Source organism: Scardinius erythrophthalmus, assembly GCF_964197995.2.
Source record: "Scardinius erythrophthalmus genome assembly, chromosome: 5".
Classification (NCBI taxonomy): Eukaryota; Metazoa; Chordata; class Actinopteri; order Cypriniformes; family Leuciscidae; genus Scardinius; species Scardinius erythrophthalmus.
In genome coordinates, this window is record NC_138225.1 from 6341322 (window position 1) to 6357893 (window position 16572).

General features: G+C 38.8%; 1 protein-coding gene across 1 annotated transcript; it reads left to right on the top strand.

Annotated features, from left to right (window-relative positions):
• The first annotated feature begins 5913 nt into the window (after nucleotides 1–5913).
• On the top strand, nucleotides 5914–15072 carry LOC308691261 (serine protease FAM111A-like). The gene is made up of 5 exons (XM_081366306.1): nucleotides 5914–6015; nucleotides 7102–7191; nucleotides 7283–7342; nucleotides 13075–13137; nucleotides 13247–15072. The coding sequence occupies exons 2-5, from the start codon at nucleotides 7123–7125 to the stop codon at nucleotides 15041–15043; spliced, it is 1989 nt and encodes a 662-aa protein (XP_081222432.1). The 5' UTR covers nucleotides 5914–6015; nucleotides 7102–7122; the 3' UTR covers nucleotides 15044–15072.
• The last annotated feature ends 1500 nt before the right edge of the window (nucleotides 15073–16572 follow it).

Genomic DNA, 16572 nt, shown 5'->3' on the forward strand with positions numbered 1-16572 from the left:
CCATCTGGAGTGAATAGTGAAGATTGAGAAATGAAACAGCTGCTTGTTTATATCTGCTGTCCAGTTCCAGTTTTTCTTCTACTGCTTTTTTCAGAGCAAGCGGTTTTCTACAGCAATCAGATAGCTTTTAACAAATGTTGTCAGGACCCGGTTATGAACTTGGGTCTCCGGTGTGAGAAACAGTCACTTAGCAAACTGAGTCACTAATAGTCGGCAGAACCCAAAAGATGAGGCATACACAGCCAGTACTAGAGACTGTGTTTTAATAATGTAAAAAGTAAAGTTCTTCAGACAAAAAATATAAATCCACAACGTCAAAAGTAATTCCAAGAGAAAAAAAAAAGCATAATCCACCAAGTCAAAAGGTAAATCCACAAGGAAAGTAGGTACAGCAGAAAAAGCCTAAACAAAAATAATCCAAAAAGTAAACAAGTATCAAAACAGAGTTCCACAAGAGAGTCCAACTGGATCAACAAACGTTCACAGCTTCACATAAGGCTGGGTGCTAACATACAAACACAGAGCATAGAACTGAGGAAAACTAAGGCCCCGTTTACACGTACATGGTTATTTTGAAAAACGGAGACATTTCCCTTCGTTTGCGCCCTTCGTTTACACGCAAACGGAGGATTCGCCAATGAAACCGATTCTTTCTAAAAACTCCGGCCAGAGTGGAGATTTTGAAAATCTTCGTTTGCACGTTTGCATGTAAACAGAGAAAACCGGAGTTTTAGGTAGCGACGTCACAGAATGTGACTATTTTCGGGATTCTGATTGGCTAAGGTGGGCTTGAGCTTCTCGTTACACTGCCACCTACAGGTTTGGCATGCTCTTGACAGCATATACACAGGTTCGTGTGCACGATGTTATTTTTGAAAACGAAGAGGGGTGAAATGTCCGTTTATGAAAATAGCCACCTACGTGTAAACGTAGCCTAAAGGTTTAAATACATACAAGGGAAACAAGGCTCAGGTGCAAATGATTACTGGAAACAAGGGAAAACAAAAGAATCAGACAAAAAGCACAATGGGGGCCTCTAGTGGCCAAAAACGAAAAACCCCAGCCGAATGCTGACAGAATCCCCCCTCTAGGAACGGCTCCTGGCGTTCCTACTAGCTTTCTCGGGGTGGAGGGCCCTGAACTGTCGAATGAGGTCAGGGTCCATTATGTCTTTGGCAGGAACCCAGGAGCGCTCCTCGGGACCATAGCCTTTCCAGTCCACCAGATACTGCCAGGACCGCTGCACCCAGCGGGAGTCCAGTATCCGGTGGACGGTATAAGCCGGCTGGCCTCCGATGACACAGGGCGGAGGGCGAGGTCTTCCTGCCGGGACAAGGGGAGAAAAAACAACAGGTTTTAATAAGGAGATGTGAAACGTGGGATTAATCTTAAGGGATCTTACGCTTCAGCAGGCACGTGCACAGGTAGGGCTCAACCTGTGCAGAGCACATGCCCTTTTTGCCCTGACACTCCGAAGTGCCCTTTTTTGGGTGGTGTTTTTTTTTTTTTTTTTTATCAATGCTATTGGTTACCATTTACGTCCGTCTGTCTGTTTTACAAATATTTAGCCAATGAAAGTTCTTAAAATGAACTTGTGTAAATCGTATTCAATCCTCAAGCTGTCAGTATGCTGATAACTCCGCCCCCTCTATATTCACGGAATCAACTGAAGTTCCACAGCAGCCGCACAGTAGACAGCAGCTGAACGAAGTTTTGCGAAGGGTAAATAAATATCTTGTTGTTTGAATAAATAGGCTACTACTAAACACTGTCTATAAAGGCTAATATTTTATTTATTTGATGTCTGACTCACTGAGACATGTGGGACGTCGCCTGAGACGTATGGCTAGCATTTGCCATCTAGTCATAGCCAATACATAGACACTTAAATAGCCTGTGCATACAGTAGCCTTTCATCTTTTATAAAATGCGATTTTGGCCAAATGTATTTTACAGAAGGAAAAACTGAGCGCCCATATAGGTACAACAAACTAGTTGGTTATAACTTGTTGATGAAAATGTAATGTGATGCCGCCGGCGCCGTTTTAATGACGGACAAAAAATGCACATTTTCACACATTCGCTTGTAAAAAACTAGATACTGATAAGTAATACAACAACATATAATTTGTTTTTACCATCGGAAAAATAACAGGTGCGCCCCCGCGCTGTTTCGTACTGGAACTTACACAAAGCGACGAGTGATCCTCGTCACCTAGGTAACATATATTTCTAAGAAGTAAGACATTTCTTCTTTGATTTATGATTGCTGATATACACCTAATTTATTAACATTTAGACTAATCATGTTATGGTTAATTCAAGGCTGTTAATATGCACGTATTATCTAGCTAATTTTTTAATCTATAGTATTCTATACTCTCCGCTCGTCCTCGCATGGTTTTACTACAGTAATATTGTAGTAGTGACTTACATTTTTTTTTACAGAAGATCACTGAAATCTTCATATTTTATCATGCAGAATGTAATTCATGATTTAATTCATTCCAAGGCTTCATTTATTTGATCCAAAATACAGCAAAAACAGTAATATTGTGAAATATTTTTACAATTTAAAATAACTGTTTTCTATTTGAATATATTTTAAAATGTAATTTATTTCTGTGATCAAAGCTGCATTTTCAGCATCATTACTCCAGTTCAGTACTCTTCAGTGTTACGTGATCCTTCAGAAATGCTTTTCACTGCAACTGTACTTTTCACACTATTTTTTTTTTTTCATTGCTTTTCATTTTCAGACCTTCAAGAGACCAACATCCCTGGCCCACTGAAGGTTGCTGTTAGGTTTAAAGAAGCCCTTAAAACCATGTTTATCTATATTATTATTATGATGATTGTTATTAATCGTGAATAAATCTAAAGCTTTTGAGACTATTATTTTGTGTTATTGAAAATGGGAGGGGTGTGCCCTTGTTTTAGTTTCAGCACATGCCCCTCAAAAAGTCTGTGCACGGCCCTGCGCTTCAGAACTACTGCCTCAAAGTGGTGTAAGCCAGGCCCGGAAATGTACATCAGTGACACGCTCAGCAGAGCTGCTACCCCACCACAGAGTACAGGCGGGAAATGGTCTGAAGCCTGCGGCAGGAACAGTACGACACCGCAGCAATTCAGCAGACAGACTATCTGAACGTCACCAGCCAACGCCTCACACAAATCTGACAACACACAGAGAACACCTTCAGATGCTCAAGACTGTCGTGCTTGAAGGATGGCCAGACTGCAGAGAGGAGACGCCCATAATGATTAGAGGGTACTGGGCCATCAGAGACGAAATCAGTGTGTAAGATGGCATACTCTTCAGAAGCCAGCGTGTTATCATTCCTAAAACTTTGCGACCGGAAATGCTGAGACGGATCCACTACAGCCACATAGGGGGAGAGGCTTGTTACAGGCAAGCTCGTGACACTCTATTCTGGCCCAACAGTCAGGGGGAAATCAAAGACTTTGTGCAACAATGGTTTGTGTGCAATGAGTACGCACATGAACAACAGAAGGAGACCATGATGTCACACCCACTACCCACACGTCCCTGGCAGATAGTGAGCATGGACCTGTTCAACCATGCAGGAAAGGATTTCCTGCTTGTGGTGGACCATTACTCTGATTCCTGGGAGGTCGATCTGCTTCCTGATCTCTCAGCTGAAACTACGGTCCTGAGGTGCAAGGCTCAATTTGCACGCCATGCATGGCATACCAGACCGGGTAATTTCTGACTGTGGATGTCAGTATGCATGTGGAGCTTTTAGGACATTTGCAAAAGAGTGGTGCTTTGAGCATGTTACCTCATCGCTAAGACACCCAAAAGCCAATGGCAAAGCAGAGTCGTCAGTAAAGATGGTAAAAAACCTGTGCAGAAGAGCCGTGTTTGCTGGCGAGGACCCATGGAAAGCTATTCTCCATTGGAGAAACATTGGCCAGATCATCAGGATGAAACCACTCCCCGGGGACAGGACTGGCCGGTGGAGAAAAGGGGTGTGCCTGCAGCAGGCGGGCCCCAGGTCCTATGTTGTTAATGTGGAGGGAGGGGACAATGTACTGTCGCAACAGGGTTGATCTTAGACCTGCGGAGAGAGTCACCTCGTTGTCATCAGGGCATCTAGAACATTCCCCGGAGCATCCCGGGGACGCACATGCCACAGAGGAGGGCTCTGCGAGCGAGGACAGCAGTGAAGAGACAGGCACCAGTCATGGGGGTGCAACCCATTCATCACAAACCAGTTGCACGCCACACCGAGCGGAGCAGGGCCAGGCATACTCCCGGAGTGGCAGGCTAATTAAGCCTTGAGTCAAGTCAAGTCAAGTCATCTTCATTTATATAGCGCTTTTAACAATGTAGATTGTCTCAAAGCAGCTTTACAGAGATAAGCGTATAATTTAAGGTAACAGAGATTGTTTCGGCTTTACAGCAGAGTTAAGTTATTTTCATCTAATCTTGAGATAGATTGAACCTTTAAGTGGGGCAAACTGAACAAGGAAAGTGAATACTGGAAAACAAGAACACTGCTAATAGCTGTCATATCAGTATTTGTGTTCCAACAGCTGTGTTAGGTATATAAGTTTTTTTTCTGTTCATGGTAATAGCCTGTTAATAAGTCGGGGCGTTCTTTGCAGAGTTAACAGGTGGAGTTTAATGAAGTTCAGGTTTGTGGGCAATGCCATTTAATGTTTGGATATCTTACTACAGGAAGGGAGATGTTACAGGGTATCCTGTTGTACTGCTTAGGCAGCAGCTCCACCTTGTGGGAAAATTGGGTATGTTAACATGTAACAGGAAGTCAGCAGTTTTTGTGCTACGAGTGCATGTAAGTTCTGCAATATATCAATACACGGATCTTAACCGCACCGTTTGTGTAGCGTCCTTATTCACCAACTTGCAACAGTAAGCCTAACAAGAGCATTTTAATGAAACAACTAGATAGCCTAAGTTTTCTTTCTTTTATTTGTGTTCTTGTTTATGTTTGACTTTTCTCAATACCTCAAATAAATATTCCTGAGATTTTAATTTACCTTACTGTACAAGTGTGTATTACTGAATGAGAGAAATTTTAATACTGCTCAATGGCAGATTTGATTACTTTTTAAAGAACATTTAAAATGGCAATCTATGGTCTCATCATGCTGCTCGCACCCACCATAATTCAGAATTAGAGCTAAAAAGGATAGAGTTTTTTATGCCATTTCTGTTTTAGTGCTGTCTCTGACATTCAAAAAAATCTCAAGTGCTTCAGTTCATTCACACAACACTGCAAAGTCCCTTTACCACCACGTGGCTCTAACATAATCAGATATGAAGCAATATATGGGTATTTATCTAATTTATTATTAGTCAACTATGAGTTTCTCTGCATTATGTTCTATTATGAGCTGAACAAAACATAAAAATTCATAAAATTAAAGTGGACTGTATTTGTTTATTGCCATGCCAATGATTAACAGAAACATATTTCTTTGTAAATCACAGCGTAATGAGTGTATGTGAAGCATTTTGAGTTAAAAAATAAAATAGCTCCAATTCTGCTGGATACCAGATATATAGGGGGAGAAGAAAAGTTTATTGGCAAATTAGCAAAATATAGCATTGGGAAATAATTATAAAATTATAAAAAGATTTCTTTTGGAAAAATGAAGCTAAATCACTAAGCAACTTCGACAAACACTGGCAAAAAAATCGGCCAAATCGAGGTATAGGTAGAGAATAAACAATATATTTAAAAAATCTATTAAAACTAAAACCTTTATAAGTAGAAACAGAAGATTATTTCTACATGAATCTGGTCTAGAGATCAATGAAGCCATGATTTTACCAAACACTGTATTTGATCATTTACTCACTCCAATACAGTAGGTGGCGGTATGCAGCTTTTACAATGGTCTGTAAGCCGCCAAAACACTAGAAGAAGAATTTGCTTTTCCGCGCGGCGCTGCATGAGCTCAGCTGATGATCAGACGGACGACACACACTTCACGTTCTCCTAAACTGTTAACTCACATAAGGTAACTTTTTAAAACAAAATACCATATTCAACAAAATGTAACATTACCCTAAATGTTTACAACAACTTTTAATATATTTCTAGCATAAATGTTTTATTGAATGATTTCCGTTAGGCTACCTTAATAATATCAGCACAAATCATTACAAACACCTATTGTATGTTTTCACCGGTTACAAACAAATGCTATAAAGGATAAAACGCGCTTGTTGTGACTTATTTGTGAAAGAATTCACAGTCCAAAAAGCTTACATTGTATCTATGAACATCAAAGGCTCTAAAACGCAAGGCTATTAAAGGTGTTTGGATCATAGATAGTTTGGATTAGTGGTGTTTCGTTCGTGAACGAATCGTGTCGAATCACTGTCATGATTTTGACACAAAAGAAGATACTTTGAAGAATGTTGGTAATCAAACAGTATATTTTTTCCTACTATGGAAGTCAATGGGGTACATACATTTACTGTCTGGTTATTAACATTCTTCAAAATATCTTTCTTTGTGTTCAACAGAAGAAATAAACTCATACAGGTTTGAAACAACTTGAGGGTGAGTAAATTACAATTTTTATTTTACAAAACAAGGACAAAACAATCTAATCAGCCAATTAAACTGCATACAGATGGGCTAAAAAAAAGATAAATACTTAAGCACTCACAAATAACTCACTGGATGCTAACTATACTTCTCTGACTGTGAAAATATTAATTGAATATTAATGTTAGCAAAAGAATAACACAAGACTGTTTTAAGGTAATACTAATTTAAAGGCACACTATGCAGTTTCCGTTTTTCTCAAACAACGTTACTGTCGTAAATGCCACTCACGCAGAGCCGTCTCTGCTCTCTTCCGACCGCACGTTCTTCATTTTCTTCGTCGATTCTGTCTTCCATAGAGGCTTCATATGTTGTTGATGTATGTGACGTCGTGCCGTAAAGAAAGTCGTGATTCTCGCAAGATTTGTGGGGGCGCCACCTCTCAAACTTGCATTGCTAATTTTAAGATTACATTGTTAAGAAAAAACAAGTAACAAAAAAAGCAAGTTAAAAATCTTTCTCAGCTCTTCATCATTTGTTCTGTTCAAAGATACACAGAACGGCCAAAAACATGCCAAAAGTACCACCCAACAAAAAACTGAGGCAGACCGACCTTCGGAGCTCCTTTCAACAGAGCCGTGTGGGTGACTGTTATCCTTTTCATCCTCTCTGCTTAGACACTGCGTTGGGTTTAGGCTTAGTTGGAATGGAAATGTTTTTGTCTCTTTCAGAAACAGACTGCCAAAGATGATCAATCTGGGGAGATGTCACAAGCGAGTGACAATGTTCAGGTAAGGACATGATATTTGTTGATTTTTTATAGTGCTTAAGGCCTACAAATCACAAAGCACTTGTCACAATTTACTGTGAATTATAGTGCCTGAGTGAGGGTTATCAACATTCCAATAAAAAATCCCAATTATACCTAATAAAAATGTAATCAGTAGCTAAATCCAAATGCTGTTGGGGTAACTCATTACAAGTAACTTGAGTTACATAATCAGATTACTTTTTCAAGTAACTAGTAAAGTAATGCATTACTTTTTCAATTTACAACAAAATATCCAAATGACTTTTTCAAATAGGTAACGCTAGTTACTTTTTCACATTCATTGACTAACAGCTCTCCTGTCCCCATGTTAAAGCTCCAATATGTAGGAATTTTGTAATACAATTTCCAAAAATAACTTGCACAGTGTGATATATTTCCTCCAGTTGTGTACTTACAATATCTCAAAAGTCTCCAAAGATTTTTTATTTCAGAGAAATTCCGATTTTAAATAACTGGCCGTCCCGGAAAAGAAATGTCGCGCCTCAGTGACGCAATATCCCTTTTTTCCGGTGTGGACCATGTGATAGGATATTCCACCACACCGGATTTATTTTATTTTTTTTACAACAACTTTATTGAGGGTTTTTTTCTTATCACAATAAACAATAAAGACGTCTGACAAAGAATAAAAAAAGAATAAAATAAAAAAATATGACCCACCACACCGGAATATCGCATGGTCAAATGCGGAAGTGGTGGTTAAAGCGTTATAGCCTTTTTATAGCTGTTATGGATCACGAACTCTTTGGCGAGTATTGAAGTGCCAACAAAACGGAAGCGTCCATATTCGGATACACTCAGACTGTGTGACAAACGGAGGAATAAAACCCAGATAAATATTGGCAGGCGTTTTCGAGATGGAGAGAGCTGCGCGTCAATCTTGGACTTGACCGAGACTCTCTCGCGAGTGTATTGATAGACAGGTAAGACATGCAACTGTCAATAATAGCACTTATAAACAAAGTTATATTGCTCTTTGTACTTTGGTAAGGCTTTTTATCACGTGTGGTGACCGAGCTTATGTCAGTACAATTAAATACAATCGGATATGATGTTAAAAAATATAAATTTAGTCATTACTTGCAAATGTTCGTTCAAATTTACTTTTAGATATTGGTTTGAACACGTTAAACAACACGGCATTAACTATAAAAACGTAAAAATGCACAACATTAACCAAACAAATCATTTGACAAATAGCTGTATGTTGTAACGGGATAATATAGCATAACATTTCACGTTCCTTGCAGTTCATTAATTATGATGAAATAAAATAATACGATCAGACATACAGGTAATACAAAAACGAATAAATTACCTCATCCGTGATCATGATTCATTAATTCCATGTAGATATATCGCTAGATGGTGAAAACGCATTAAAAACGACATCTCCCATCGTCACCTCCTTCATAGCGTCATCAAGCTTCGCCTTTGTTATTGTTGAAACTGCGCCCTCTTGTGGTCAAATACCAAAGTCGCATACTGGAGCTTTAAAGTGAGAAGTAGAAATTAAGTGAGGTGTTGTGTGCGCTGTGTAAACATGATGGTTATTTTAGTTCTAGACTAAATGTGAACATGCATTTACTCATCTCACTTGCACAAAAACATTCAGTATTCCTCAAAATGAATAAACAATAAAATACAATCTCAGAGTTTTACGCAAAATGTTCATAAATTAACTGTATTAAATTACACAAATATACTTTATACTTTATTTACCAATGTCTTTGCTGCTGACCTTCAATGATCTAATTCAACCATACTAATAAGCAAAAAGGACTTTAGATTAGATTTACAAATAAGAGCATTGAACTTCCTTCTCCTCTATCCTATTGTTCTTTAATCCAGAATGGCAGCACAGCTGAAAAGTAAGTTTGAGTGGCGCCCTCTACTGTACAGGTGCAAATATGCATTTTATATGCCTGAGGCTTATTCATTTTGGTGTGACCTTAAAGGCCTTTACATTTGCCAAAATTATAACTTTTTTTGTTGTTATTAAAAAACAAGCAAGCCCAGCCCAGATGAGAAAAAGAGACGCAAAAGTAACGTAACATTACTTTTTATTAGGGTTGGGTATTGTTTAGGTTTTATCCGATACCAGTACCTACTCTGTATTTTTCAAACGGTTCCGGTGCTTAAACGGTTCTTGAAACGGTACTTAAGAAAACTAAACTGCACACACTTTATCAAAAAAAATAATACCTGTGTGTGTGTGTGTGTGTGTGTGTGTGTGTGTGTGTGTGTGTGTGTGTGTGTGTGTGTGTGTGTGTGTGTGTGTGTGTGTGTGTGTGTGTGTGTGTGTGTGTGTGTGTGTGTGATTTTCTGAAAAAGATTTTCTGATTTCTGATTAAATGAAAAATTGTGCCCTTTAAAAGGCTACTGATGTAGCACAAAACACTTGAGTTAAGATCAAAATTGTCTTCTCATATTATGACTTTTACAAAACAGAGAAATATCTGACACTGAGCAGAAATATTTAACACACAGTATAGCCTCATATAAATATACTTGATATTGATATACTTCATACTTGATATTCAAGATTTGCAGTTGGCATTAAAATGCTAGACTTACCCTAAGAGGAACACTGGCAGCTGAACTTGAACTTTAGTCAAGCGTGTCAGAGGTTTTGGGTTCTAATCCACATTCGTAGTTTTTTATTTATTATTATTTTTTTTTAAACCGATTATGCTCATCAGTGGTTGTATATCAAGCAGGGACACTTTGTGTCCATTATATTTTGAGATTTCACCAGAACGAATAGATATGAGGCGCCGTCTAGGGCTTAAATCAAACTTCATTCACGCACATATGAAACCCTTGCATACAAATGTACTAGGTAGTCACACATACATGTATACTGCTGAATGCTCAAACTAATGAAATGCACAACTTCTAAAGTCGCTCATGCACACACGCAAACTCTACACACGAGATGCGCGGAACTCTCCGCGCACATACTCATCTGAGACGCGAGCACACACACACACACACACACACACAAACTCTCAGCGCACATACTCATCTGAGACGCGAGCACACACACACACACAAACTCTCCGCGCACATAATCATATAGACGGCGCCTCATAAATAGATCGATCTCCGCAACGTATTGAAGCGCGCGTCCGAGTGAAGCCAAGTGTGTGCGCGAGCCAAGAGAAAACACTGTATCCACGCCACTGATCGCAGCGGCAACGAGCACTTTGATCACTTGATTTAAAAAACACATTTCAGCGCTAGATCTCTTATTTAACAAACGAACTAAATGAATGCTCTGCTGGTTAACTGGAGATGTTTTATTATTGGATCATTCGTGCCGCGAGATGTTTTATAGGGGGCGGTAAAAAACGTCAGGCACCGAAATCAGGCACCGAAAGTTTCGTTCTTATTCGGTCTGGTTACTACTGTTTACATCGGAACCGGTTCCCTATTGGAACCGAGTTTCGGTACCCAACCCTACTTTTTATAAAAAGTAACTAAGTAATGCAATTAGTTACTTTTTTTGACGCAATATTGTAATGCATTACTTTTAAAAGTAACTTTCCCCAACACTGTTCAAATGTCACCATATGAAAGTTTTCTGAAATTCCCAAAGCCACAAATAAAGAAAACATTATCTAGCACTTGAATGTATTTTGTACAACATCAAAATAATGTAACAATGCCACAGTTTTAGCTTAGAACAAAGAAAATAATGGTGTTTTCCAGTGGCAATGGCCGAGTTGAGATGAAGCTGCATCAATGATTTGAGCACTGTTGTGAGAAAGCTGTCATTTGATTTGAAGTGAATTTGAGAGCTGATCGAACAGGACGCACTAGACCAGTTGTTCTTAAACCTTTCATGTCCAGGACCCAAATATTTCATTCTGGATGCATCTGAAATTGCAAACTACATATAGCAGGTACTACAATGGGCTTGAGTCTTACTTCGCGACTGTTAAAAAAGGATGTTATAATATGGACGTCTTGGCCAAAAATGTATGCACCTCTTGATGGAAATAACATCACAAATTGCTTTCAATGAATTTAAGCTCTGGACTCAGAGGAGCCGATTCATGTGTGAAAATTATTCTTCTTGCTCCCTCACAAACATTCTTTCACAATGTGAGCCTGATGAATCTTGACATTGTCATGGAATATGGCCAAGATGTGTCTTCCTACATGATTATTTAAGAAATGAAAAGCTACACACTTCATCAATTAGTGTTGTAAGAATTGTTGCCAAACATATTCAGTATCTCACAAAAGTGAGTACACCCCTCACATTTCAGCAAACATTAGTATATCTTCTCAAGGGGCAATACTATAGAAATGAAACTTGGATATATTTTAGAGTAGTCAATGTGCTGCTTGTATAGCAGTATATATTTACTGTCCTCTGAAAATAACTCAACATAACGCCATTATTGTCAAAATAACTGGCAACAAAAGTGAGTACACCCTAAGTGAACATGTCAAAACTGTGCCCAAAGTTGATGCAGCATCATGCTACAAACCTAATAATCACTGCAATAATGATCCAATCATAGACTCTTAAGAATTTGCCTATTTAAATCCAAACAGCAATTTCTTTCTTTTGACCAGGCAGTGTAATACTCGGCTCACATACTGTTTTTCGCCTACTATATTGTATGGAAGCAGGCATATATGGAGTCTATGTTTACTTGGAACACTCTGACAAAACCATTCATTATGCTAAATCTGTTAATTCCTTAGGTTTTATGACTAAAGCCAGGTGGACACTGTGCGATTTATAATAGTCCTTTACGATTGTTGGTTGTCAGACTATTTGAACATGATCATCGCTGTAAGCCATGTCACACTGTAAGATCTCAGTTGTCATTAATGTCAGACTGTACAAGTCAAGATGCGTTAAAAACGGACACACAAGAAAACTTGTCTGGAGTTTTACATCAATCAATGACACGCAAGTTCACCTTGAGCTGCATTACATGCAGGATTGAAATGGTGACTACAAAGAAATCTCTAATGTTTATTTTGGTCATGGCTTGTCTTGATTAACAAAGGCAATTTAATGGTCGTCGTAGGAGAAGTCACACTGCAGGACTGTGAGTCAAATCTTCTGATACTGCCAGAATTTCATCAGAGGTCAAATTTGATCGCATCTATCATTAATCAGCTGTCAGTGAACATGTCAAACTGATGATCAAAGATTTTATCCTAGGATCAGAAGAATCTTATAGGATTTGGAAAATTTGTCTCAGGCGGCCAAATCGTGGCCAAAATTGCACAGTGTGTAGCCGGCTTAAATTATATTCTTATAAAAGATGATTTTTAAAGAAATAATTTTTCTTTCGCAGTGTTTTAACTCTCACTGTAGAAATAAGAAAAAAAGTCACAGATGGAATGGTAACAAATCAATAATATTCTGTTTGAACTGTAATATATCAGTTTAATGTATCAAAGACACTAATAAAATATCACTGATTCCGACTTGTCAATTACAGCTGATGTTTTTGAATGTTCTCTGTACTGTATTTTCTTGAGGTATATGTGTTTCCCTCTCAGGGTGAAAAGACATTTGTTTTGCCTTGGGGCATCATATTTGCTGTGATGGGTCCATAACTGTGTTTTTACCTGTCCTTTTCATTATTTAAATTAGTGTAGAAAGATGTAGACAGTGGTACGCCTGCATTAACTTCACTGTTGTTGACATTTTCCCAGAAAACGACGGCTCATTCATTCAAGGAGGAAGTTGAAGAGGGACCCTCAAAAGATCTGCAGCTGGTAGATCACTTTTTGTAACATGCATAATTAATCATTTATTACAAACATTTCTTGAGTGGAATTCACTTGAATGTTTGTGTACATAAATATTTTTTTCTCATTTTTATAGGAAGTCGAAGAGAAAAATCACACTTTCAATTTTTGTTTAAACTCTTTAAACTCTAAGACATATTCAGTGCCGTTTATAACTTCCATGACTGTGCTTGAGGCTCTTAATACAAGCAAAATTTTCAAGGATGAAAAAGACAAAAAGAAGAAGAAAGAAATACTCATTCAAAGATACAATGGAAAAGATCCCAGAGCTGCTGTGAAGACAGATTTCCCCTGCTGTCTTCTTGAAGAAGATGATATCTTAGATATAAACTTCATCCAAAAGGATAGAAATAGTTCCACAAATCAACAAACCACTGCAGATCCGTCACTCCTCAGTAAAAGAAGTAAACCTGAAACATTAGTCACCTTTTTGGTTGAAAAAGAAGGAGGGCCAACAGTGACATGTTTACTGAAGAGCAAAGCTTTGAGGGAAAGTGTTCGTTATGTTTGTGTGTTTGCATTCATAGGAGAGGAAGTCGAAACTGCTCTTAAACGTGATGGACGGTTCAAAGATGTAATTTTCAGTAAACACTGTGGACTTTCTGAGTCTGGTACAGTGATAAAACATGAATTTTCAATACCTGTAACAAAAACGCTCAACAAAAAGACTTTCCAGGTAGTTGTTATCAGTGACAACAATCAGCCAGAGAGTCAGGAGGATGCGACTCGTGTCCAAACTGAGCCTAATGAAGCTTCAGATGCTGATGCGGCAGAAAATGCCGGGCCAAACCGGAATCCCATCAACACTGAGCAAGAAAAAAAACAAAATGGGAACACAACAAAGTCGACCAATCCTTCAACCAAGCGGTATGTAGTTAAACCCATAGACAAATCTGAAGAGATTGCGAAAATTCTGCGTGATCAGTTTACAGGTTTACTGGAGACGTTACAGCAGCGAGAGAACCTAAAGAACAAGTCTGAGGTTCTGAAGTTCATCAAAGAAGAATATCAAAAAAGTGTTGAGAATTTCTTGGTGGTGAAGAAAGTGAAGCAGCTCATGAGACTCTCTGACTCTGTGTGTCAGATTCGAGTGGAGGGATCCGCCATAGGAACCGGTTTCTTACTCTTTGGCAGATTCATTCTCACTAATGCTCATGTAATTGGAGAATTTCACCCTTTCTCCAAGAAGCTTTCAAAGACATTCACTGCTGTATTTGGATATGAAGATTTGGAAGCAAATGAGACCAAGTATGTGCCGATCAAGGAACAGATTGCAGCGTACTATTATGGCAAAGACAACATGGGCAGGTATCTTGACTTTGCACTTCTTGAACTGAAAGCCACTGATGAAATTGCTAACGTTCCTGGATTGCTCAGTCGATACATTCATGCCCCCCCTCCTAACAGAGGTCAGATCTGCATTGTGGGACATCCAGGAGCAGGGGTCAAGAAAATGGACCCCTGCTACATCATTAAGAGAAAGAATCTACAAGAGGCTGCAGATAAACACGTATCTGAGAATCGTGAATTCATTCATGTGATTACACAACAGTGTTTGGCAGAGAAATGGGAAAATCATGACAACAAGTTCCATTATGACTCTTGTTTCTTTCACGGATCTTCTGGCTCTCCAGTTTTTGATGAGCACTGCTATCTGATTGGTGTGCACACTGGTGGATATGCGTACCCAGGAGCAAAACAGCAAATTAAAAGCATTGTGGAATATGGCTATTCCATGCAGCCCATCCTGGAAAGTATCATCACACAGGCCAAGAAAAGTGAGAGATCTGACATCCTAAAATTACTCTCTGAATATAAATCTTTAAATCTTAACTTGGAAGACAATGATGTGAACATGGAAATAGATCCATAAAACCAGGAAGACTGTAGATGAATAATGGGACAGCAGAGTCTTGAGTTTTGATTGGCGCTACTGTGTCTATATCATATTCATATATCTAGGGGTATTATGCAGCAGGCGTGGATTTATGGGTGGGCCTGGGCATGTGCCCACCCAGATTGACCGGTGGCCCTCCCAATCAGATTAATACAAACAATTTAAAATTTTAATTTTAATAATAATAATGAATTAACAAATCATTTCATTTTAATAGTTTCCTGAGGACATTTATGTACAGTAGGTACGAAAAATAGCTACAAAAGAAAACTATGCTATCACGCAACACCGCTCTCCGTGCGCGCACTGACTTAACGTTGTGATAGTCTCAGGCATGAAAACTCCTCACCTTTCGGCGAAATTCGCCGTTTTAAAACCTAAAAGGGTCACCTACGTGATTTGTGCAGATCCGATGAGAAAATATTGAATGGGGGGGGGGGGGGTCGAGGTCGAGGCCAGCATTTATCCCCTATAAAGTTACCATAAACTTCGCAGCTTTAAAAAACAATCATCATTCCTAATGCCGAAACATGACAGCCAATACGAGTCAGAGTAACGGGCAGAAATGTTTTCAAAGTCTTTTACACCGCGAGTCTGACAACTGGACACACTGCCGAACATAGAACCGCACGTCGGAAAGCAAGCCTGAGGTAAGTTAGCTTACAATGTTAACTGTCCTGTCAGATACAGACAGCGATGTTGCCAATGTCATTATTTTTACATTTTGACATAGAAGTGGGCGAGATAATATCGCGAGCGGGCGCGGGCGCCGTGAGCGCTGAGCGAGCAGGAAACAAGTAACAGTTAGTGCAGTGTTATTCATTGCGCGGCTCGCGAGCCTCAAGTGGCTCGCCAAGCTTTAATTTGTGGCTCGCATGGCGGTAAATAATACGGTGATATGATAATGCATTCACTAGAGATATTTCATAAAAACATTAATAACAAGTAGGGCTTTAACATTACCCGTTAAAAACTCACAGTGTCAGCTCTATTACAAATAATTTCGATTGGATTGAAAGGGGTGGTTTATCGAGAGAACGTGAAAAAACTTGATCGATTGAAAACCGAAACTGAAAGGACGACGTATGACGAGCTGAACGAGCTGTTCTCGTGATGAATAAAGTGTCATATAAATGAGTATCCTTTCATTCTATAATTCTCCTTTCACTCAGCATCTGTGAAGTGAAGCAGGACAGTCCTTGTTTCAGATTATCATACAGACGACTGGTTTGGGGCATTTTTAATGCGTGATAAATAGTAGTAGTAAATAGTTTTTTTTCTCTGACACCCGATGAAATGAGTAGATCAGCGGCCCATTGGTTCTTTTCTTGATTAAGTTAGTATAGAAATTAGTACAAAACTAATTATGAAAGTTTCCTTTATTTTTCAGTGCATTTGTTTTACAATATATGGCTATTACTATCATGGGATTAATATTATAACTATTATTGTAGTAGTAATGTAGACAGACACTGTAACTAAAAGAGTTTTGAATTTTTCTTTGT